General features: G+C 41.9%; 1 protein-coding gene across 4 annotated transcripts in view; it reads right to left on the reverse strand.

Annotated features, from left to right (window-relative positions):
• SPIDR (scaffold protein involved in DNA repair) overlaps window positions 1–26,250 on the reverse strand; it is a 451,973-nt gene that overhangs the window by 3,517 nt on the left and 422,206 nt on the right. For 3 of the 4 annotated variants that reach the window (XM_044294548.1, XM_044294546.1, XM_044294550.1), the window contains 5 exons: window positions 12,357–12,561; window positions 11,580–11,726; window positions 6,882–6,975; window positions 2,842–2,956; window positions 1,037–1,090 (listed from right to left, as the gene is read on the reverse strand). In XM_044294548.1, coding sequence (XP_044150483.1) covers window positions 1,037–1,090; window positions 2,842–2,956; window positions 6,882–6,975; window positions 11,580–11,726; window positions 12,357–12,561 — 615 coding nt within the window. The remainder of the gene's footprint in view (window positions 1–1,036; window positions 1,091–2,841; window positions 2,957–6,881; window positions 6,976–11,579; window positions 11,727–12,356; window positions 12,562–26,250) is intronic. The other variant, XM_044294549.1, reaches the window with a different exon arrangement.

Consider the following 26,250-nt stretch of genomic DNA (forward strand, 5'->3'; position numbering starts at 1 on the left):
CGCAGCATGGGCCAGGCCAGCACACGGTCGTGTGCATGAGCCCTAACCTGGCAGCTTTTCCATGTACTCTGTTAAATATAATGACCAGCAATATCTAACATTTCTGCTAACAAAGAGTTAACTTATCACATAGTGCACAATTGCATCACATCTCACTACATGCTGTGTTGCCGTTCACGTGTAAGATTTTTTTTTTTTTTATTGTATTGGACAGCATTATGACATTGTGAGAAACGGTTACATCATACTGCTTCGTGCCCAAGACACATCCAAACCTTGAAAACATGAATAAGGGTCCATTCAGACATCTGTAAGTGTTTTGTGGTCCACAAATTGCAGATCCGCAAAACACAGATACCGACCCGTGTGAGTTCCGCCCTATGATAGAAATGCCTATTCTTGTCCGTGATTGTGGGCAAGAATAGGACATGCTCTATCTTTTTTGCGGAGCCACGGAATGGAACTACGGATGCGAACAGCACACTGTGTGCTATCCACATCTTTAGCAGCTTCATTGAAATGAATGAGTCCGCACCCGTTCCGCAAAATTGCGTAATGGATGCAGACCTAGAACTACGGACGTGTGAACGGACCCTTAATGTAAACTGCATAACGGCTATACTTGCTACATAAAAAATTAGAAGCTCTTTGCGCATATTTATGATCAAGAAATAATATGTCGGGCCCATCTACCAGTGACAGGACCTACAGTCTTGCCTCTCTTGGCCTTTTAGCACATTTATTCATGTTTTCCATATTTGCATGTGTCTGTGCATAAAGCAGTATGCTGCTACTTGCAGTCCTTATTTGCTTTTGCACTGCAGCCATGGTAGCGTGCGCCTGAACTCCCTTTATACAGAGTTTGGTGGTGCTGGTCTAACTCTCTATTAAATTGTTACATCATTTTAGGAGTATCATGCTGCAAAGGTAGGAGAACATTCCCCTCTTTAGTCAGATAATATTTAACCAGCGCACTGATCTAGAGATAAGCAACAAACTAACCAAAGCATTCTCAAATTAACCTTATAAGACATACCCCATCCTTACTGGAGAAAGAACCCAAAATAGAAGAAATGGTCTCTTCACGTAGCTGTAGAGAAAATGTAAACAAATGAAACTGTTTTTAAATATATATTTTTTTTTACATATTTTCCAATCAGCACCATTTGGAGGTGTCCTATGGCAGCATCAGGACCGCTGTGTGGCTAAAGGATCGGAAACTAATGTTTGTTTGCCCAGTCATTGCCACGTGTTACCGCACCCCGATCAGCTGGCAAACCATCATGAAATGATCATTTATCGTCAAAACATCACCCTATGTAAACAGGAGAAGTTCTGCCGACTGTAATATGGATATAATATAAAATATTATAGGAACGCTTCTTCCGGATAAATACTCAGACTTCTGGCCCAAGCAAAGAGGCCTTTAAACATATAGATATCTGACCAATTTCTCTCCAATCAGCAATATTAATTGATATCTGTCTCATCTGTCAGGATAACTGATCTGACTTGCATATAAACTGATTGCCAATCGCAGTGATTTCCCAACTAAACAGCATTTGAAAGATTTCTAAAAGATAGCTCCATTATATTGAATAGAAAAGCTTTATTTTAGGAATTATAGAATAGATGAATAGAAACTAATTTCATAATCTGTAAGATCAATCTTATTGGTCTGGAATATGTGTGTTAACCCAAGTTAAGCCCCCACCTAGTCAAATACAGAACAGAATTTTGGTTTGTGTCTCTGTTTATCTTGATAGCTTTTTTAGATTTCTATGCTATGATTTAAATGTGCACGTAGCGAAAAAAGCTGTGTGTAAAGAAAGCAATCATTTCCATTTGACGATAATGAAAACCATAACTGAAATTAATCAGGTTAAAAATGATCATTTTATCAAGCCAGGCTGTGATGACTGCAGCATGGAAACAGGAATTTCTTTCAGTCATAAACATAGCAGTGACTGGCCTCCTAATGCAAGACTGTGATCTGTTATAAGGGAATTGCTCACATACGATTGAAAAAAAATAATAATCACTTTTGATACAACTGTTAACAATCAACATAATAATCGGAAGTTGGATCTTCATAAAATTAAAAATATAAACTCAGCCTAAGGCTCCTCGTCCACAAAGCTATGTCAATGGAGCCTGTCTGGTGGTGCACCGGCGGCACCATGTCTGATTCATATGGAATCCAAAGGAAAAAAAAAAGAATAAGGCTGAAGAAAATCAGAGGCATATGGAGGTACAGTATGACCCCACAGATGAGATATGTATTACTTATGGTTCTGTGCAATGTGGAGCTAGGAAGGAGATTTAATATGTCTCAGTGGATGATGCCTTAGTCCAGTTATGATCCGCATAGTATCTACCACTGTATGTACCGTTTTTTTCATCCTATAAAGGCACAATACCCCCCCCCCCCCCAAAAGTGATGGAGAAATGTCAGTACGTGTTACAGGGTGGATACTAATGGGCGCTTCCATTATGGAATAGCTTATTAGTACAACAGGACTGGAAAGGGATGAATACAGCGTTCCCTGTGCTGGCTCTGTAGGCACCGCTCCCTGGTCTTCACAGCGGGAAGAGCAGGAAAACCGCTGGATTGTAGGAGCGGCAGTGTCCAAAACAGGAGGGGTAAGTTGATTTTTTTTTTGTCTGAGCTGAGGTCTGATTAAAATTGGGGTCTGCGCCGAGTTCTGACTAACATTGGGGGTCTGATCTGAGCTCTAATGAAAAATATTTTTTTCTTATTTTCTTCCTCTAAAACTTAGGTGCGTCTTATGGACAGGTGCGTCTTATAGGGTCAAAAATACAGTAAGTTAAAAATGTTACCTTTAATCTCACTTTACATTGTGGCCTTGCTTGACATTGAACAAATACTTCCAATTGCATCCTAATAACTGGAGAGCTTACATCTGAACTGCACTGACAACAGTAAAATGGGCATCTAGAAGAAACAACAAAGACCAATGGTTAAGTCATGACTTTGCATGATTGGAAGCAATATTTAAAGGGAACCTGTCACTGGGATTTTGGCCATAGAGCTGAGGATAAGGGTTGCTAGATGGCCACTAGCACATCTGCAATACCCAGTCCCCATAGCTCTGTGTGCTTTTATTGTGTAAAAAAAACCGATTTGATACATATGCAAATTAACCTGAGATGAGTCCTGTAACGTGAGATGAGTCAGGGACAGGACTCATCTCAGGATAATTTGCATATGTATCAAATCATTTTTTTTACACAATAAAATCACACAGAGCTATGGGGACTGGATATTGCAGATGTGCTAGTGGCCATCTAGCAACCCATGTCCTCAGCTCTATACACAAAATCCCAGTGACCTGTTCCCTTTAAAGAATATAACAGATCCATAATCTTCACATAAAATTAGGTACACTCATTATGATCTTCTCAGAAATCCTGGATGGCAAAAAACGTTGAGGTCAGCGATTGGCTGTAGTGGTGAAGTAGTGTGCACCAAACGTCACCACTGCAGCCAAGAAAGGAAACACTGGCAGGGAAGACCAGAGCACAGGACGACACAGAGGAAAAAAGTGATAAGTATTGCTTCTTTTGTTATTTTAGGCCATTAACAGCTGCTGCCCGAGTTTCTATTTATTTTGGACAACTTATTTGATTTGCTTATTTTAAGAATGAATGATGACAACTGGGATCATAGTTACCAGATAAACAATTTCCAGTAATTACATTTCACCAATTTGTTCCTAAATTCTGAGGAGTTGCTTATATCAACCCTGTTTTACATATAGAAAACATAGAAAGGGCAATTCCCTCTGCCTAGGCCACTGCTCGTGGTGAAAGCAGGGATATTCTATAGCAATTTATGTGATGTGATATACTCCTGATGTCCTGTACTGGTTTATCGCATCTGCATAGAAAATACTGTGTTATGCCTCTAAATATAGACTGTAAGTTGCAGGTTGATCCAGCTCCTGAGATGCTTTCTAGAAGGAAGGTAGCGCTTAAGGCCTTATTCACATGTCACAGATTCACAGACCTGTGCTATCTATGTCCTCCATGGACAGCACATGCACCCATTTCTTTTAAGCCTCTTGCACACAAACATTTTTTTTTTTTTCAGTTTCCGTTCTGTTTTTTTGCATTCCGTATACGGAACCATTCCTTTCAATGGATCCGCAAAAAACAAAACAAAACGGAAGGTACTCCGTATGCCTTCCGTTTCCGTATTTCCGTTCCGTTCAAAGATAGAACATGTCCTAATATTGTCCACATAATAGACAAGGATAGTACTGTTCTATCAGGGGCCAGCTGTTCCGTTCCGTATTTGTGGATCGCAAAATACTGAAAAAGCCATACGGTCGTGTACTCACACATCCGTGTTTTAGCATAGTCTGTGGGTCTATGGTTTTAGCACAGAAACATGCCCTATTTTTCTCTGTGTTTACGGATCCATAACCCCCATTATAGTCTATAGATCTATGAAGAACACAGACCCATGGATGTCTTCTGTGTTTCATGGGCCATTTATAGGAGGTGCTCTGAAAATTTATTTTCAGCTGTGCTGTGTCCGTGGAACACGGATGACACATGGACAGTAAAAAACTGACACACGAACCAAACACGTTTCCGTCATGAAAATCTTAATGGATAAATCATTGACCATCTTATCACAGATTTCATCACAGACCTGTAAATAAGGCCTAAGTCCTTAGGCTTGGCCTTCCTGGTCTCATTGAGTTCAGTGGGAGGTGTGTGTTGAACCAAGGCTGCTGATGGTGCTACTTCAAGTCCTGCCAACCATTTTGATGCCCTAAGGCAGGCATGTCCAAAGTGAGGCCCTCCAGCTGTTGCAAAACTACAACTCCCAGCATGCCTGGATTAGGGCATGCTGGGAGTTATAGTTTTGCGACAGCTGGAGGGCCGCACTTTGGACATGCCTGCCCTAAGGACTCTAGTATGAACCTCTGACACTGTGACCAGCTGAATAGGGAGTGCAAGATTTTTTATCTGTGAGGGTAACGCGCATCTACGGCTAATAGACCTAATAGCTCTAGTCAGGGTCTCTGGTTTCCGCCAGCTTTTTCTTACAAGTTGGCAGCTTTCGTTACTTTGCTTTTAGAGTTTGCACCTTGCTGTTAGAAATTATAGAAAAAAAAATTGTATATGCGAGCAGCCACCTCTTGGAAATGTCATGTAAGGATCTGCATCCGAGAGGGACCTTGGAGATAATTCTGGGTCAGCCAGACTTTGTTGAAACCGTTGTAATATTTGTGCCTCCATTGTGTGTGAAAGTGTTTGTAGCTGTGTATACCAGGAGAATTCTCTAGTAGCTTGTTCAACCGCACTGCACTTACACTAGTCTCCTGTGTTTTACCTGTACCACAACCCAAGGGCACCCTGCCTTCCATCAGCCAGGAGACTCCAACCAGAGTATGCCACGGGGGAAACACCTACTGACCCTTCATCACTGTCAGTCCTGAGACTGCTATGCCAACTACCACTCCAACTCTCCTCTCCGCACTTCCCTCTGGGTTGCTGCACACCCAATTATCACAATTATAATACACAAGTAAATATTTTGAATGTTACAGTCACTGAATTGTGTTCTGCCTACATTACACAATAGGCTGCAGCTGCTGGTCAACTTTGTGTAGCCCTGGACCAAGTAAATACACCCAGGATGATCTCCTGCTGTGAACAGTCTGTGAGACGTACAGTAAAGACAGACATTTTTCATGCCCTCACTATATATATGGTAGAAGGGTTGAAGCCATGCAGCTCTGATGGCTCTGACATAATAGGGAACATCAGTGTCTCATATTCCCCTACAAAGCATTGAACATATCACCAACTTTGATCTTCTACAAGAGACATTCCTGTAGGCACCAGATGTATTGAACAACAATCCTAGTTTGCCTTGGAAAAGCATTAAGGAAGGCTCAAATTCCACTACTCAGTGATAGTGCAGCACAATTTATCTGTGAACATAATTATTGATTGTTAAGTGAATGTTGAACCTGTTATAAATAATTCACCAAGACCAACAACACGGATTGATTTTTGGGATGGAACAAACAACTGAACAAGACCAGAAAACCGTCCGGACAGTCTGTATCTTTGATGCTTTATGATGTTATGTTTATTGCAGGACAGAGACATTGGGGGATCAGTCTCATTGACATTATATTGTTAGGCTACTTTCACACTGGCGTTTCGGCTTTCGGTTTGTGAGATCCAGTCAGGGCTCTCACAAGCGGTCCAAAACGGATCAGTTTGGCCCTAATGCAGTCTGAATGGAAAAGGATCCGCTCAGAATGCCTCAGTTTGCCTCCGTTCAGTTTCCATTCCGCTTTGGAGACGGACACCAAAACGCTGCCTGCAGTGTTTAGTTGTCCATCTGACGAAACTGGGCAAAACAGATCCATTCTGACACACAATGTAAGTCAATGGGGACGGATCTGTTTTCTATGACACAATATGGCACAATAGAAACCGGATCCGTCCTCCATTGACTTTCAATGGTGTGCAAGGCTATGTTAAAGATAATAGAAATGGATCCGTTCCGAACGGATGCAGACGTTTGTAGTATATGAATGGATCAGTCTATGCAGATCCGTGACGGATCCGCACCAAACGCGAATGTGAAAGTAGCCTTAGCTGACAAAATTAAGAACAATCTCTGCGCCCGGCTTTGGAGAGAACAGCATATGTTCACAAATGTAGCTGACATGCAATTATGATAGCCCAAAAAATGGACATAATAAAATATTACCTTGGTTGCGAGACACAGAAAATAAATGAGGTGCATTTAAAAATAAAAAAAACAGACTGATATTGCACACAAGCAGAAAATAAGTGCAATACTTCTGCAGCCAAAGAAATGTTACCTTTTTTGGGTCAATGGTCGCAGTTTATTGCTTCCACATAGGTTACACACAGGCCAAGAGTAAGATTCTCTCTCATTCACTCCAATAATTATCCCTATAGAGAAAAAAGAAAAATTTTATATCTGTTACTCATATGGACATCACACGATAAGACACAAATCCTTTACACTGTGTGTGTGTATATAATACAACTACATCAAATAATCAGTCTAGATAAGAGAGATATAGCAAAATGTATGTTACAGGTTTGTCAGAGGAGAAAAAAGAGCAGAGCAACATATGACTGCTGGATCAGACTACACATGGGGATTGTCTGTAGTGTGTAACCATGGAGAACATAGGTCTGCACAGGAGCTGTATACACAAGTAAGATATTTTAACTAGGCCATTTACCTCCTTTCCTGATCAGACGCATTTTTTATTACATGCATCTTCAAAAGTCACAAGTTTTTTTTTGTTCATTTATTTAAATAATGTAACATTTTTTTTCAAAGATGCATGAGAATATTTTTATAATTTTTTTTTTTTACTGGGAATAAAAAAAAAAAAAAAAAAAAAAATCGGGATTTCACATTTTTAATTTTTTTAAATAACTCAATTATTTTTTTAAATTATGTCCCCTTTTCATTACTGTTGTTTTGATATAAAGGGATATACAATTTACAGTTGCAGGGGGCAGGGACATAAGCAGCGGTGTTCGTTGGAGGTGGCAACTTTTTTTTCTCTTATATATATACATTTTTTATTTTACACTTTGTGTCTCAGGGGGGTATTTTAACTGCTAAGACCCAGCAGCTCGTGTAGGTACTTGGCCCCCAATATTCACATGATTGCCAGGACAGGAGCACTGTTACTACACACAGCACTGTCATCACTGACAGTCAGTTCCCAACTCTGCAAGAACATTCAGAAACATCCTTGTAGAGTTAAAGGGGTTCTCCCAGCTACAGATATTGTCACCTATCCTCCGGAAGGGTTAACAATATCAGATCAGTGGAGGTGCTGTCAGACCCCCACTGGTCTGCTGTTTTGGGCTGCCATGGCGCTGGAAAGTGGACACCATACACTGTGTAGTGAAAAAACTTTGCCCAATGGTGTTTCGCTGCTGCCCTCGCCATTTTCCAAAAAGGGGGTGTGACACGGACATGATGTAGGCTGGGGCAGCAGATTTATCATCATTCACACCAGCTTCCTGGCATAAAAGATAGAATTCTACTCTAGCTCCATGATGCTGTAGATGGTTGGTATCAAACTAAGATCTACTTGAATACCAGGATCTAATGTTTCCCAGCATATCATTGCTATCACCAGGGGCAGACTGGGAACTTAAAGAAGCCCTGGAAAATAAACCTCAAAGTGGCCACATGTTTTAGGAGAGTCCAAAATGACAGAAGACGGTTCAATACAAGTAGGCAGGGCAGGTGAATATGTACTTGATGCTGCTGTGCATCATATCATCATGTACCTGGCCAGCGGTTGCAAGGCAGACTTGGGCGGCCCCCAGGGCATCAGCCCACCAGGAAATTTCCCTGTAGGGTCTTTGGCCAATCCGCCCCTGCCCATCACATTGCTTCTGCTGACATGCTTTCTTCCAAAAGTGCATCCTGCTGCCATCCATTCCCCAGGTAAGCGACACACACCTACTCAGCTATCTACATGTTCCATGGTATAGTTCTAATGTTAAGTGCTCATTGTGGGCACTGTCAGGAGTAAGCATTGGCTCTCTGACCAGCAAGCTGCATCGGACCAGAGGGGCTAGCCTTATTTCTCCATGTACATCAATGAACCACTGGCACCCTGATCCATTTGCCCGGTGTCCTTCCAGGAACCAATTCTGGTAGGTATTAACTACAACATACCAGAAACGTCCCACGAAACCTGTCTTTTGGAGATGTTCTGATCGAATCACCTAGCTATCATATTTTGTCCCATGTCAAAGTTGCTCAAATTCTTAGGCTTGACAATTTTGCCTGCTTTCAACATATTAACTTCAAGGACTGTTTACTTGACATGGGCCAGTGATCAATGTCAATATCATCAATATCACTTCCTTCACAAGTTTTAATATTATGGCTGATCAATCTATATACTCAAGCAGGACCTCTCTGTTGTCAATAAGTGGCCGTAAGCTGCCCGGTGTATATACCCTGAAGACAAGCAGACACACAGTGACATCAATGATTACTGGTGCCACATATATGTCTCAGTTGTATACATTATATGAGAGAAAACATCGGAAACAGTTTTCTCCGATTCTTAACGTATGAAGCAAAGTGGAAAAGATTTTGCTGTAAACAACGCTAAGTATTTGTGGTAATTAGCCCTACAAATTGGCACCACACTGGAAGCTCTGCCCTAACACCATTTATCTAACCAGTTATAATTGCAGGTCTGAAACAACATTAAACACAGACGCCAACAAGTAAGGAAAATTATCCTGCATTCGTAATCATCGTCAAAAGTTTCAGGAAATTGAGCAGATTAATGAACCCCCACAAACAGGACTCCTATATTTTACGTATTTATGTTTTTCTTTTTTTAAGGCTATCTAGCACTCTCAAATATATGACACATATACAGTATAAGCATACATAGGGTAGGCTAACCTTTTGCAGCCTTTATATGTTTTGGCTCAGAACCCGAGGTAATATCAAGCTGAGAAATGACTCATTTTGTTTGGCTTGGTTGCTATAGGTAATAGACGGCCTTGGAAAGGGCTGACCACCTTAATCTTTATCCTACTCTAGGTTCTCTTAGAAATCAAACACTTGATGATGCAAGGCTCTACAATGGTTTAAAGTGGAGAGACATGTAATGTCACGGAATGCCAGTGGATGTAATTAATGGAACATGTAATGATGTGATGTCTCCTCAACTGCAAGCTGTTCTCCTCTACAGCTTGGGCTACAAATCCAACATACTGTCATTTATAGCTGAAATTATTCTGGTTGTACTTATATGATTTTCAGACAGCTGTAGTTCAGCCACATCTAAGACAGACATGAAACTCTGTAGTTCTTTTGACCAAAACCTATATCACCATAGAACTCCATACAGTTTACTGTCCCTAACTGTCCAGGCCTGGACCTAATAATTAACACCTCAAAACATACATAGTTCATACCATCATCTTGGTAGTTCTCGCTGGTTTCACAATGCCTCTCCTTCCCAGACTAGAACTGGCCATACTATTAAGTCTTTTGTCAGCCGAACCCCCGAGAACGGTGTGGGAAGTTCCCGACTCATCATCAGTCGGGGGAGACAAGGATCGGGCAAAATGAATATTTTTGCCTAATCTTTTTGTTCTCCCAGGAGACAAGCCACAACCAGAAGTGCCTGGCAGCTCTATCTGCTCCCCCCATAAAATACACTTACATGTTCAGCTGATCTGAATGGGTATGTGGAAGCAGGGATGGAGTTGGGAAAGATAGGTATTGGATGATGTTGGGAGAGATAGTTATTGAATACGTATAGGCAGTGTAGGAGCCCTGCTTGAGAGGCTCAAACTACTCTCATTGAGCTTTCCCGGGTAAAGCATAATGAGCTTCATTACAACAGCTCTATAATACTAGTGGAGTGGGAGCCGTCCCATCTCTTTCCCCAATTCTAGCAATCCAGGCCCTGTTCCGGGTGTTACAGAACCCCGTGTGGAGAAATGTCCTTTCTCTGCTGCAGAGACCTCCTTGGTTGCCTGAATACCATGACATGTTATTGGTATAAACTTGCCACTCCACCAGCCACACTAGGTCTTCAGTGAGGTCCATGGTTTTTAAACATTTGACCCTTATTACATAGCTAGAGGTTTGAAAAAAAAGGAAAATGGTGACTGTGCCCATAATCCAGATTTTTCTAGAAAATCACTAAATGTGAATATTATCTATTGTCCATAATTCTGCAAGGCATCTCACACCACTCCTGCATCATTGAGAAAATATTCCCATGGGCATCCTATCTCGAAAAGAAATAAAACAAGTTTACTGGCGCTCTTACTTAAAAATGTATGCTGCAAGGACGGTCAGCGCCGCAATGAAAAAGGAAAGAAGTAAAAGAAGGATTCCTGCACTTACTCTCCGACTGCACCTAAGTACTAATGACTAGAAGAGGGGTTCTACCATGTCTGCTGTGCTCTGTTATAAGTAGTATCGCCGTCATACCTTCCTGTACTTCTAGAGGAGATCCCGCAATGTTGATGCGTAGTGGTGAATACTTGATAGTTGTCCCGATCCTCCAGTCCAGTGGAAGCAGTCAGGCAGTGTAGTTGGAAAACGTGCCGGCAGCACGTTTCCAGATCGGAGCGCCAGTGACATCACGCTCCTCTAGAAGTATAGGTAGGCGTGACGGTGTCACATATAGATACTACTTCTAACTTAGAGGACAGCAGACGTGGTAGAACCCTGCTTCTAGTCATTGGTACTTAGGTGCAGTCAGAGAGTAAGGGCAGGAGTTCTTCTTTTACTATCTTGAAAAGAGTGGTTACCTCACAATGAAACACAAATATCTAGTTATGCTCGATGGAGTAAAGTATGCCATATCTTAATCACAGTGGAAAGAAAGTTGAGACACATGAAGAGCCGCCATGCTTTAGATAGTGCATACAATTATTTGGGCATTACATCTAACTATATAACACGTTATCTGATAATATGAAAGTGAAAAGGGTAAGATGACATGTGCTTGTTATTTTGCTCTTGTACCAACCTTTCACGGTGCAGAGTGCATTAGCCTCAGTTGAAGAATCCAGTTCATCTAGTCTGACAGGGCCAGTCAGCTCGCTAATGGCAGAAGTGCCGGATAAAAGGGGCTTTTGTAATGAGAGAACTGTGCATTCAACACAAATTATCCCGCCTGCCAATAAAAACATTTCAAATTGTGCTGTGTACACTACAGCCATCCAAAATGACTACTGAATGACAGGACAAAATATATAGACAATGGGAAAGATTTGCTAAAGTACGTGTTCCATAGAATAAACTATATTTGTTCTGAGATCCATTTTTATGAAGGTCAACTTGCCCTGTTTTTGACACGAAAAACATTATTTACTTGCATTATGCACAGAATACAGCAATTGGTTACATTTTTTTTTTATATGACAAAATTAGGTGATGTCTTAACATCTATATAATTATTATATTCTATAAATGCTTAAAGACTTGTCCACTTCTGCGCTGAAGGCTGTGTTTGGGGCTTCTGTCGCAGATTCCGTCAAAAACAGCGGAGAAAAGAGTCCTCTGCTAATAAGGTGAACTCCTGAAGGAAAACCGATAAGACCCCATTATAGTCAATGGGATTTGTTTGGCTCCATTCAGGCAAGTTATGTGCCGAATCCGTCATTTTTTGTATTTTTCATTGTTCTGCTATTGCTCCAACGGAGCAGAACAATGATAATGAATTAGCAGTGCTGTGAACTCAGCCAAATATATTCTAATATCAACAATTCAAACTCATCGGGAAAAATATACATATGCGACTTACCGTTTTCTTTCACTGCATCCTTGAAAAATACTATGCAAATTAACTTCTTTGAAAAATTGTCATACAGTGTGTTGTCCAGTGCACAAGATGGCAAAACACAAACTGTCAGGATTCTAGGATTTATAGAGGTCTCAGATGGCACTTGGAGAGTAGTGTCTGTCACATACAGCCGTAACTCTTTCTGCAGTGGAATGCTACTTTGTATCTAGAATTTCAAGTAAAACAAATACAGCATTGCTATTGTATATAGGAAACAAACATTTTAGCACAGTACAGGTACTGGACAGGTCATTACATGACACGTAATATTGAAAATGTAAAAAAGTGTATTTTGTGTACATTAGGAAGAAGAATAAATATTTCTATTTACAATACAAGATTCAATATGTGGAATAACAACACTAGTTCTTACATTATACATCCAAAATCGATACAATACTAAGGTACATACATTGATCTGATTAAAGGGGTTGTCTCATGAAGACAACTGGAATCTGTCCTGGTGACTGCAGCAGGTCTGGCTTCCCTGAACCTTAAGGCTGTATTAGACAGCCCGATTCTGCCAGTGATTATCGTAAAAGGAAGCATTTCTTCCCGGTAATCGTCTGCCTGCTAGCGGAAGAGACAACCGCTATTACATACAGCAATCTCCTCCTCAGTATAGGGAGGAGAGATCGTTATATCATGGCTCGTCCCTATACTGAATCATTATTTGCCGGTGTTCTGTCATTCTGGTGGACCTTATAGAGATGTGAGTCTCCTCTAATCCACCAATCAGCAGCCTCACACAAAGTCAAACACCGCTTCAAATCCTCCAATCACTATCCAGCGGGTGGAAATGTAGGCGGGTCCTGGCGGAGGAGGACTGCATGCAGCTCAACACGTCCTTTAAAGGCACTAGCGACCTCCTCCACCAGGATCCGCCTACATTTGCACCCGCAGGATAGCGATTGGAGGATTTGCAGGGGTGTGTGACTGTGTGTGAGGCTGTTGATTGGTGGATTAGAGGAGAATCACATATCGATAAGTTCCACCAGAATGACAGAACACCGGCAGCAGATCGTGATTAGACACCACAAACTACCGGCTGCAAGAGATGATTTTTTTTTTAGCCTGTCAAAAGATTTGGATTGCCTGATGAACGAGCATTTGCTCATTCATTGGGCAGTATTAGACTGCCAGATGAATGCTAATGAGCATTACTACGAAAGCTTGTTAGTGATCATCTGCCGAAAAATCAACAGGTGTAACCAGGGAGGCTATACATTCAAAAAAAAATCCAGATCATATAATGTGAAATTATTATTTATTATTTTTACTATTGATTTGAAAGTGCCATTAATTCCATGGAGCTGTACATCAAGAGTGGGTTACACAAATATAATATAAAAATAGAATAAACAAGAAGGACCCTGACTGCAAGAGCTTAAAGTGGGAAGAACACAGTAGGTGAGGCTACTTATCTGGCTGTGTGGAGGCTGCATGCTTATCGCAGGTGGTAGGTTTTCCTGAAGAGGTGGGTTTTCAGGTTACTTTTGAAGGTTTGAATGTTGGGAGAGAGTCTGATGTACTGGGGCAGCGATTTCCAGAGTAGGGGAGAGGCACGTGATAAATCTTGTAGTATATTGTGTTATGAACAGATGACAGGAGAACTGAGAAGTAGGTCCTGTGAGGATCGGAGATTACGTGTAGCGATGTATCAGGAGAGCAGGTCAGAGATGCAAGCAAGGAACAGGTTGTGGACAGCCTTATATGTATTTGGTAGTATATTAAACTGAATTTGCTGGCAATGGAGAACCAATAAATGGGATTGGCATAGGGGAGCGGTAGAGGACAAATGAGGAGAAAGGTGAATTAAACGCAGCAGCACAGTTGAGAATAGATTGGAGGGAAGCGAGAGGGCTAGATGGGAGGCCACAGAGGAGAATGTTGCAGTAGTCCAGGCAGGAGAGGACGAGGGCATGCATTAGCATTTTAGTTGACTTAGGGGGTAAACAAGGAGAGAATATGAGAGATATTCTTGAGTTGAAAGCGGCAGGTCGAGGTGAGGATTTGGATGTGTGTCATAAATGACAGGGCACAATTAAATGTTACCCCCAGGCAGCGGACCTGAGAGACTGGAAAAAGCATTGTGCTAATAACTGTAATGGACTGGTCAGGTAGGGGGGCTGAGTGACATGGTGTAAAGATGATAAATTCAGTTTTCTCCATGTCGAGAATTAGGAAGCGGGAGGAGAAGAATGAAGATAAAGCCGACAGACATGCTGGGATACTGGATAGCAGGGAAGTGACATCTGGGCCAGAGAGGTAGATTTAAGTGTCATCAGCATAAAGGTCGTATTGCAAGCCATGGGACTCTATGAGCTATGCCAGGTCGAATGTATAAATGGAGAAAAGAAGGGGAACAGGGACAGAGCCTTAAGGTACACCAACAGAGAGGGGGCGTGAGGAGGTGGTGTATGAATAGAAAACGCTGGTGGTTCTGTTGGTGAGGTATGAGAAGATCCAGGAGACGGCTAGGTCTATGATGCTGAGGGAGAAGTTTTTGAACAGGAGAGAGTCTTTGACAATGTCAGCAGCAGGCATAAGTAATCAGACCCTTTACTTATTACTTAGATGGAGCACTTCTGGGAGTGATTACAGCCTCCAGTGTTCTTTGGGAATCTAAGGCTACATGCACACGACATTTTTAACAAACTTCTATTTCACTGATGCCTTTTTGAGACACGGACGTTAAAAATGGACCCATTGAATTATTTGGGGGCAGTCTGTCAGTGAAAACCCGATAGAACATGTTCTATTTTTTGACGTGCGTATTTCACTCACAGTCCAAAAAACTGTGGTGTGAATAACCCCATAGACTACCATTGGTCTTAAAACAGACGTGTGATGGCCGTTAAAAAAAATGTACATCACATGTCCGTCTTTCATTGTCGTGTGCATGTAGCCTAATGCCATTTTTTTTAGGTCGTCCACTCTGAGGTCCAGAGCACACTGGATCAGGTTTTCATTAAGAATATTTCTGTACTTTGCTTTCCCGCAACCTGGACCAGTCTCCCTTTCCAGCCGCTGAAAAACACCCCCACAGCATGATGCTGCCACGACCATGCTTCACTGTAGGGATGGTATTGGGCAGGTCATAAGCAGTGCCTGGTTTCCTCCAGACATGACGCTTAGAATTGAGGCCAAAAAGTTCCATTTTGGTTTTATCAGACCAGACAATCTTATTTCTCACAGTTTGAAAGTCATTCAGGTGCTTTTTTGGAAACACCAAGGGAGGGGGGTATGTGTATTTTTACTGAGAAGAGACTTCTTTATGGCCACTTTGCTATAAAGCCCAGATTGGTGGTGTGCTGCAGTGATGGTTGACCTTATGGAAGTTTCTTCCATCTGTACACAAGATCTTTGGAGCTCAGCTAGAGTGACCATTTGGTTCTTGGTCACCTCTCTTACCAAGGCTTTTATACCCCGATTACTTCATTTCTTGGGACAGCAAGCTCTAGGGAGAATCCTGGTTGTTTCAAACTATTTCCATTTAAGAATTATGGAGGCCATTGTGCTCTTGGGACCTTTCAGTGCATCATAAATATGTTTCACTTCTTCAGGTCTGTGTCTCCCCACAATCCTGTCTCTGAGCTCTACAGGCAGTTCTTTATTCCTTGCGGTTTGGTTTTTGCCCTGATATGCATTGTCAGCTGTGAGACCTCATATAGACAGTGATGTGTCTTTCCAAATCATGTCCAATCAACTGAATTTACCACAGGTGGACTCAAATCAAGGTGTAGAAAAATCCCAGAGATGATCAAGAGAATTGGGGGGCCCCACAGCTACATTTCAAGTGTCATAGTAAAGGGTCTGAATACTTATATCCATGCAAAGCTTTAGCTTTTCCTTTTCAATAAACTCACAAAACAATCTACAATTCTGCTTTAACTTTCTCATTATGGAGTATTGAGTGCAGAATTATGGGGGAAACATTTTTTATTTTTATTTTAGCAAGGTGCCACAAGACAAAAATGCAAAGAAAAGAGTCTTAAGACATTCCAAACATGCTGTACATTGTAGTCTTCCTGCAGTCATCCTAGGAACAGGCCATAACTTTAGAAGATAGGACTACAGCTTTAAAGGGGTTGTCACTGAGTCACGTACCGCCTGGGAGATGTGTCATCACTGAGGCCAGTCATTATACGCAGCAGCACATCTGGCTCCCATCCACTCCATAAGTTGACAGCCAGGAAACAGGAGCATGGCGGACTGAAGGAGCCAGAACCGAGAGGCTGCTGAAAAGGGGTTTTACAGGTGGATATCCCTTTTAAGACACTTTGGCTGCATTCTAACCTCTATATTAACAGTTTCATAAGAATTTCTTGTTCTGTAAAAATTCAATAATAACTATTCTGCCTTATGATGTGACCTCACTTCCATTCATGGAAATAACGATATGGACTACACATAGGCCAGTCATTCAGAGATGTGTATGTAATCTCATACATAGCAAGATATACAAATATTACTTGTCTAGTAATTATTGTAATACGTAAATGCCAGAGCCACTTGATGCAGTAACAAGCAGCAACATTTTCTTCCTACAGAGTACATCGCACAGGCATATATGAGGATCTTCTAGTTTACAGATTACAGTGATTTCCAGATTATGTTACATTTTACATTTTCCTTTTTTTTTTGTCTGGAAACCAGCAGGTTAACAAAATAATGAACCCTCAACTGTACTGTAAGGTAAACTGACATGATGAATGCGGTAATCTGTGAACCATAGCCTCTCCCACTTACATTCTTTACAGGCGGTTTACCAGTGAACTCGCCCACTCTCTGAGATCAGACTGTCAAGGTGAGTTTCATCACCTGCCTCCATACTGCTCTTTATGATATGAGACCGGAAGTGATGTCCATCATTTACTGTTTATCTACTAGAACGTGAACCGTCCTGAAAAAATTCAGGGGGCGGCTAGATAAAGAAACACATTCAGAGAGGAAACATATGGAAATCAGTAGATCAGGACGAAGGACTCTGCTCTTTAATCTTGCAGTTTATAGCTATGAAGGACAGGTTCCTGTGTATAATATTTATTGATTAGATTTATTTCACATTGTCACTATTAGACTATACCTTTTCTGTTAGCGCATTCATAGTAAAGGGCCAATATGTGAGAGCCACGTACACTTTACTATGCAGCTATTCCTACTACAGTATTGACGATCAATGACAAATATTCTGATTGCAATGACTAAACTACATAACTGAATAGTAATATAATATTGTTTACAGGGATATATTGTATACCTTCTTCAGTTGAATATTTTACTGAAAATTGTTGAATCACGCCCAATATCTCTGGCCCAGACAAGTAGATTTATTATTAAATGGAATCTGTCACCAGCGATCTCCCTATCACGCTGTTTGCAAAGACACATAGCTGTGGTTCATCTGAGTAAAACGCAGGTTGTTTTTTTAAAATCCGCAGCTCCGTTCCCAAGTTATGTTACTATTTCTTAATATGCAAATTTGGCTTTTGAGGGCATTACCATTGCTCTTGTTGCAGCCAAATTGTACTAATTTCTGTGGTCAGCCCCTCCCAGCTGCTTTGATTGACAGGGACAGGCAGTGGCAAAGCAGCAAGTGAGGGGCTGGCCACTGAAAAGAGTGGAGCTTGGGTGCAACAAAAGCAATGGTGACGACCTTATTGCACCAAAGGCCTAAATTGCATATAAAGAAAAAGCATCGTAACTCAAGAATGGAGCCTTGGATCAAGTAAAAAACAAACAAAAAACAACAGTATTTTAATCAGGCAAAACCACAGCTATATGTCTATGGAACAGTTGGATAGGAAGGTCGCTGGTGACAAATTCCTTTTAAATGGAATCTGTCACCAGCTCTTTGCTGCCCAATCTGAAGTTGGTATAAACTTTTCTGATGAAAATGTTGGGTCACTTACTTCAATTGACCTAGTCATTTTCTTAAATCTCTAGAGCTCTGGAGTCCAATCAATACACTGCATGAGTTTGGCAGTCCTCATCCTCCTATGGATAAGTGACAGCTCTCCTATACTGTGTATAGGAATAAGGCTGCCAACCAGTGGTGGTCATGGTGGAGGAGCTGGGAACGCAACTATCAGGACTTCTGAGCACATGCAGTGTATGGAGCAGACGTCAGCGCTTGGCTCGTGCTGGATCTGCTCAATAGAGATTTTAAGAAAGTACGTGACCCAAGTTTTCATCAGATTGGACAGAATAAAACTGGTGCACACAGCTGTATAACGGTTCCAATTTGTAGGTATTCTTCCATAGAATTTCTCCATACATATGGTACATTACTCAACAGAGCCTGTACAACAGCGCATGGAGTCTGAACGGCTCCAGGCTAAGGCTACTTTCACACTAGCGTTCTGAACGGATCCGCTCATATAATGCAGACGGTGGCTCCGTTCAGAACGGATCCGTCTGCATTATATTGTCAAAAAATGTCTAAGTGTGAAATTAGCCTGAACGGATCCGTCCAGACTTTTACATTGAAAGTCAATGGGGGACGGATCCGTTTGAAGATTGAGCCATATTGTGTCATCTTCAAACGGATCCGTCCCCATTGACTTACATTGTAAGTCTGGACGGATCCGCTTGCCTCCGCACGGCCACGCGGACACCCGAACGCTGCAAGCAGCGTTCAGGTGTCCACCTGCTGAACGGAGCGGAGGCTGAACGCCGCCAGACTGATGCATTCTGAGCGGATCCGCTTCCACTCAGACTGCATTAGGGCTGGACGGAAGCGTTCGGGTCCGCTTGTGAGCCCCTTCAAACGGAGCTCACAAGCGGACAGCCGAACGCTAGTGTGAAAGTAGCCTTAGAAGCTATACAGTCCGCTGCACTGCCATACATGTTCTGTGCAAACAGCTCTGCATCTACATGAGCAATAAAACATGCAAAACAGATGCTGTAAGCCAAAAAGCATTTGTCATGAAAAAGGCCGGTGTTGGGTTCTTGAAAATATGGACAAACTTGAGCAGCACAAAAGGAAATTACTACACAACAAGGTCTGCAGCTTATATGGTCCTACGTGACTGGAATACTCATTAATTCAATGAAACAACAACCAAGAGAGTATATATAATTCCTTGCAAATAAAATATATATTTACTGATAATTTAAAAGAGTGTACAAAACACTGTCATGATAAGGCTACTTTCAGACTTGCGTTCAGAGCGGATCCGCTCATATAATGCAGACGGTGGCTCCGTTCAGGACGGATCCGTCTGCATTATATTGTTAAAAAAAATTCTAAGTGTGAAAGTAGCCTGAACGGATCCGTCCAGACTTTACATTGAAAGTCAATGGGGGACGGATCCGTTTGAAGATTGAGCCATATTGTGTCATCTTCAAACGGATCCGTCCCCATTGACTTACATTGTAAGTCTGGACGGATCCGCTTGCCTCCGCACGGCCAGGCGGACACCCGAACGCTGCAAGCAGCGTTCGGGTGTCCGCCTGCGGAGCGGAGGCTGAACGCTGCCAGACTGATGCATTCTGAGCGGATCCGCATCCACTCAGAATGCATTAGGGCTGGACGGATGCGTTCGGGGCCGCTTGTGAGAGCCTTCAAACGGAGCTCACAAGCGGAGCCCCGAACGCTAGTGTGAAAGTAGCCTAAATAGTACGAGTTTCCAAAGTTTAGGTACTGCATCTATAGCGTCCAATTACTTGTACAATCAATACACATGGGTCATGAATCAATATATAGAGGGAACATAATGTGCGTAACTATCTTATTATTGTTTTTCGTCTTTTTAACATCATTATATCATGTTTGTAGACAAAAAGTATATTCAATGTCAAAGACATACAATAGATGTAGTACAAAACTTATGTATACATAACTAAGTGATACATCCAAGTATACAATCTTATAATGTAAACACTTTTAGAATGGTCAATAAAACCTCCTATTAACAAGTAACCTCCCCCCTCCCCTCCCCTATCCCTACAAGAGCAGGACATAGTTAAGGTAATCCCATCAATATTCCTTTTGCAATAAATAGGAAAGCCAACTAAGGATAGCACAAAGCCCTCCTTCCTTGGCAAGTTCCAACCTCTTTAACTCCTCCTCTGGGGTGTCGGAACCTTAAACCTCACTAGCAATCATCACCACTCATCAATCGCATACATACACATATAGTATCTCCAACAAGAATCCATACCCACTTAAACCACACCCTAGCTCTAGTTTAGCTGACATACAATCATTTTTGGCATACATATAGTTCATGCAATAACCTCTGTGACCTTCCTCCACTCTGTACACTCTTTTAAATTATCGATAAATATATATTTTATTTGCAAGGATTATATATACTCTCTTGGTTGTTGTTTCATTCAGCACAAAAGGAAGCCTAGCCATAGATCATATTGTTCCAGTGTCAGGACTCCCGTCAACCTTCATTAGAACGTTTAAAGAAATGCACCAAAATTGAGCTCATTGAGAAATAACACAACAGGTTCCATGATCTCAAGGAATCCTTATTATTTGAAGTCCTAATATACGACTTATGATCCCTTTTCATAGGGTTGTTTCTAGGAGGTGGAGTTAACAAAAAAAACTAACATTTTGGTACTTTTTATAATGTTCACCATAACGGATAAGTAATCATACTATACAGGTGGTGGGTTATAGATGCAGCATTATCAATATGTATATTTTTTTTAATTTTTTTTTACTTTTGCACAAATAAACATGTTTGTAAGCAAAAAAATAAAGAGGTTTTGGGGTTTTTAATTGGATTTTCTTTTTATGTTACAAGATTTTCCAATCATCAACAAACACACTCCAAAAGTACTATGTGTAAATACACCATCTAATGTGTTTAGTGGGTGTCCTGACCTGCTGAAGGCAGATGGTAGAGGGGACTAAGGGGCGGGCATGTTTAATTTTAATTTGATTTCATTTAGTTTCTGCATAAAATAAGCCACTGTCAAATCCCTCATTGAAAACACACATGTATGTGAAGTCTGAAAATATAGCCGTTGAGCTAGTGAAGGTGTATGGGCACCTTTACCCGGAGAGAACCACCCTCCCTATTTTTCCACCCTTTCTAATTTTCCAGCATCACCTAAAACTGCTTATAGCAAGTGCAAACCACCCTAATTGACACAACAAAAGCGGACATTAGCTGAGGTGATATGAGCTGTCACATGTAAATGAGGTGCATCATAAGATGAAGTGTATCCCCAGGGGAAAAAACAAACAAAAAACACCAAACCATTTAAAGCACGTAACAATATGTGTTATTTTTTTTCCTATTGGCCCAAGAAATGCACAAATATGACCATGCAATAAAACATTAGGGCTTTGATCTGCATATAATGAAGACGATGTAAGCACACTGCTGTTTTTCCTGTCAAGTCATGAAGTACACCGCTGTCTCTGACCTAGAGAATAGCAGACATTTTATTACTGGAGCCTGTCTAAGTTAAAACAGTCCAGTGTGTCTTATGTTAGAAGCGCAAGACAATTAAAGGACACCAACAAGGCTAAATAGACAGACAGACTGTGCGCAGACAGGAGAAACAGTGGTGCACTTCATTACTGTAACCGGATCCACAAAAGATGGGACATTGGGACACTTTTATCTACAATTAGCACATAACCAGGAGAAGTCAAATGTGTTTCAGCTGGTGTTTCCTGCTGGACCTAAAAGCCAGAATAACGGTTTTGCCCCGTCTTCCTTACCTGCTGCAATATGTGTTTTGTAAAATAATACTGGATAAGCAAAAAGACACAGGGCTTATCTTTTAGGCAGGCGATCTCAAGCTGTGATCCCTGAAGACTTTAGTGGAGGCAAAAAATGCACTTCAAGCATCTCCCCCCTGCGGTGATTAGCCTAACCTTTTCCCTGAGTATTTCTGACAGCAGATTGGGCTGATTAATATGTGTATACTTTGCATAGACAATCAAATCTATTGAATATCTCCAAAAGATGGATCAGTAACATGACCTGTAGGTTTCTGTGTTCTGCCATAGACGTTTGAGACATGTAGTTCTAAAAATCTTTCTATCTGACTTCTCAACATACAAGTGATTGTAGCTCTATCAGAATGCACAGTGCGCCTACCTGTAAGGCTATCTTCACACCCACTCTATGACAGCACCTCTTTTAGACTGGACACACCCATCTACCTGGGACTTCTGAGCAGAGTATGTTTGTAGCTGGTTCCTACACAGCCCTGAATATTGTAGGCTTAAGTAAGTCCAAAGAGAGGCAGTATCTTTAGTGATAGGGACCCATCTGCAGAACCACATTGACGCCTGGTAGATGGGCCCGACACGTATGTGCGCTAAGAGCTTCCATTACTCATTTATAGTTGGTATTGTACCACTTATCTAGAATGACCACCATTTCTTAGCTCTATTTTTTGTATATTTAACGGTGTGCAGCCATTTTGTTTTTTGTGATTATGTTTGCTTCATGGATATGGACCTGTGATTCTGAAGGTTCTAGTCTAAATTTTCTTGCAGTACTAAAAATCCATCAGGAAATAATGGCATACAGCAACAGCTGCCATATTGTGGAACTATTCTCTCCCATAGGCTGCCCTTCTAGAGCAAAATAATCTTGTAACATGGAGTGTGTCTTCTGCATGGGGTGTCTAAAAGGGTATGCTCACATCTGCCTTATTAAACCTGGAAGGGGACAACCTGCCAGATTTCAACATATCTGGCATTGCCGGATACTGCTATTCTCTATAATGGGATCCGATCTCTTTCCAGCATACAGTACATGACGGGTTTTGGCCAAATACCACTGCATGCAGTGGTTTTTGTCCGGCCAATAGCAGGCATTTATGCAAGAACAGCGTGCCAGATCGCCTAACACTAGTGTGAACCTAAAGTTAAAAAAAATGATGTGTATGGCAGAGTTATATGGTTGACAGCAATCTCATGTGCATTGCTTCAAACCAAGTTGAGGCCTTCTATAAATGACATGCTACACCTGTGGCAATTTTATAGCATTGTCCCCTGACTTTGATTAGGCCATGTTTACATCTGCGGCAGCAGATTTGGCAGGCTGTTCTAGGCAGAGAGCCGCCTGCTGAATTTCGATGGATCTGGCATTGTCAGATTCTATAGTTCACTGCCGGATCCCCTTTGACTGTAATGAGGTATGGCGGTGATCCGGCCCCTTTTCAGCATAAATGCTGGGTTTCGGCAGGACAAAAACAGTTGCATGCAAAGATTTTTGTTTCAGCCAACAACCGGGACTTTTGCTAGATCAGCTTGCTGCAGATGTGAACGCAGCCTTAAAGGGGCTGTCTAGCTTCAGCAAATAGCATTTGTTATGTAGAGGAAGTTAGTACAAGGCACTTAGTAATGTATTGTTATTATCTATATATTGCTTCCTTTGCTTGCTGGATTCATTTTTCTATCACATTATACACAGTTTTTTCCATGGTTACAGACCACCCTGCAATCCATCAGCGGTGTCCGTGCTTGCACACTATAGGAAAAAGCACCAGCCTATGAGTGCTCCCACAGCCCAGGCCACCATAGAGGCCAGTGCTTTTTCCTATAGTGTGTAAGCATGAGCACCACTGATGGATTACAGGGTGGTCGTAACCATAGAAACAAGCAGTGCATAATGTGATGGACAAATTAATCCAGCCAGCAAAGGAAGCAATATGGACAATCGCAATACATTAGTAACTGCCTTGTATTAACTTTCTCTACATAATAAATGGCACTTGCTGAAATGACACAACCCCTTTAAGTAAATGCAATGAAGAAAACAACATGGACAACTTGCATGCAGTACTACATACAAAGTGTTCCATTGAAATAGTTCTAGAAACTTTTCCAAGAACTGAAGTCCCAATAAAATCTCCATATGTACAAACACTGGCATATAGTTCTCAACCATAAAGGTGACATGCTGGGTGCCAGTCTGCCCTTTAATGAGGTACTGCACAGTGCTGAAGGGCGGCTTGGTTCTTGCAGTCCTACACGAGCTGAAGAAGCTGTTACCTTTCTCTTTTGTGGGAAATCATAGCTGTCAGAGTGTGGGATCAGGCCTGCTGTAAAACAATTAATTATACATTAATGTCTTTTTAATGCAGTCTTTTAATTGTTAGTGGAGGGTAGCACTGCTTGAGAAATATGTGAGCCATGTGTTATAATACGCAGTGGGAGAGAAAGCCAAAATCAGTTCAGTCTGTGTGTGCAGCTTTTTAACATTTGCATCTTGTTCTCTGTACGGTCCCTGGAAGGATCAAACATTGCTATGCTTCTGACTTTTGACAGTAGAGATACTAGACAAAATGCAACCCAATGCAGCAGAATGTCTAATCCCATTAATTAATTCTGTATGTCGCCACAATGTATATTATGAATCATAGAGCAAGAAAAGCAAGACACCATATCCACTGCCAACCCCCCGCCCCCCCCTAAATATTCTCTATCAGCTGGCAACAAATAACCTGTGAGAGTCTTTCATCAGTGGGACACTGCGGTACCACATGCCAGGATGAGCTAGACTGGGACTAATCAGTAAGATTCATCCTTCTCACTCAAGGGCTCCAGCTACACAGACAGGAAGGCTGACGTGAGCGCAGACTGGCCACAAGGACAGATAAGGCATGGACGCAGTGGCAGGACATCAGATGTCAGCGTCTTCCTTTGTGTCCTAAGAACAGTAGCAGTTTGGTGTTGTACCATGTCAGCAACTGATAAGAGCAAGAAAGAATTGCCTTTATTGACTATGAGTGGAATGTGATTGCAGCCTTTTAGGGTTCTTCATTGTCCAAAAACAACTTAATGAATTATGTAAATTCATATCCCTTAACACAGCGGTCCCCAACCACATGGCCATGGACCAGTACCAGGCCGTGGATCATCTGGTACAGGTGTGCGGGGACAGGAACTATTGGCTCCTGTGCCACGCCGTTTAGCCTCATAGGCTTCATGCCTAGTGGCTTTCAGCCTATGAGGTAGTGCTAAGGTGCAGGATGGTCGCGACATCATCGCAACCTCCTGTGCCGGGTAAGAGGCGGCGTGATGACGTCATCATGTCACCAGAGATCCGGAGCAGGAGGTCGCAATGATGTTCGCGAGTGCCTGTACTATAGCGCAGGGAGCCGAAGCAGCAGGCTGTAAATGCCTAGCATCAGACAGCCGGACGGAGGTGAGTATTTATTTTATTTTTTTTCAGTTGTGAAGACTACTGGGGGCACCAAGGAAGACGGGCTGGATGTATAGTTTAATCTGGGGTTATTAGCACTGTATGTAAAGAGACACTACTGGTAGTGGGGCAGGAATATATGTAAAGAGGCACTACTGGGGGCACAATATGTAAAGAGGCACTACTGGGGGGCACTATAGGTAAAGAGGCACTACTGGGGGGCAATATAGGTAAAAAGGACACTACTGGGGGACATTATATGTAAAGGAGGAGTTAAATGTGAACAGGGCACTACTGGGGGGGGGGGGCGTTATATGTACATAGGGCACTAAACAGGCATTATTTCTGAGGAGGGGCATACAAGCAGGCATTAATACTGAATAGGCATGTACAATTATACAGATATAAGTTGTGGTCTGGAGACGTCATCAGATCAATCTGTGCAAGGCTGCCAAAAAAGGAAAGAGAACGACTCCTGTCCGAGGAGACATCATCTGTAAGTCACTGTGGCGAGAGGGGGCCTAAAAAGGATAATACATTTTTTTTTTGTTGTGTGCGTAATATATTAGCGACACATCCCCCGCTCCCTAACCGGTCAGTGGGAAAATTGTTTTCCGTTAAACTGGTCCATGGCACAAAAAAAAGGTTAGGGACCACTGCCTTAACAGCCCCACAACTGGTATGACAGGTCCATTTTCACACAGATCCAAACGAAT

The sequence above is a fragment of the Bufo gargarizans genome, chromosome 5 (assembly GCF_014858855.1).
Source record: "Bufo gargarizans isolate SCDJY-AF-19 chromosome 5, ASM1485885v1, whole genome shotgun sequence".
Classification (NCBI taxonomy): domain Eukaryota; kingdom Metazoa; phylum Chordata; class Amphibia; order Anura; family Bufonidae; genus Bufo; species Bufo gargarizans.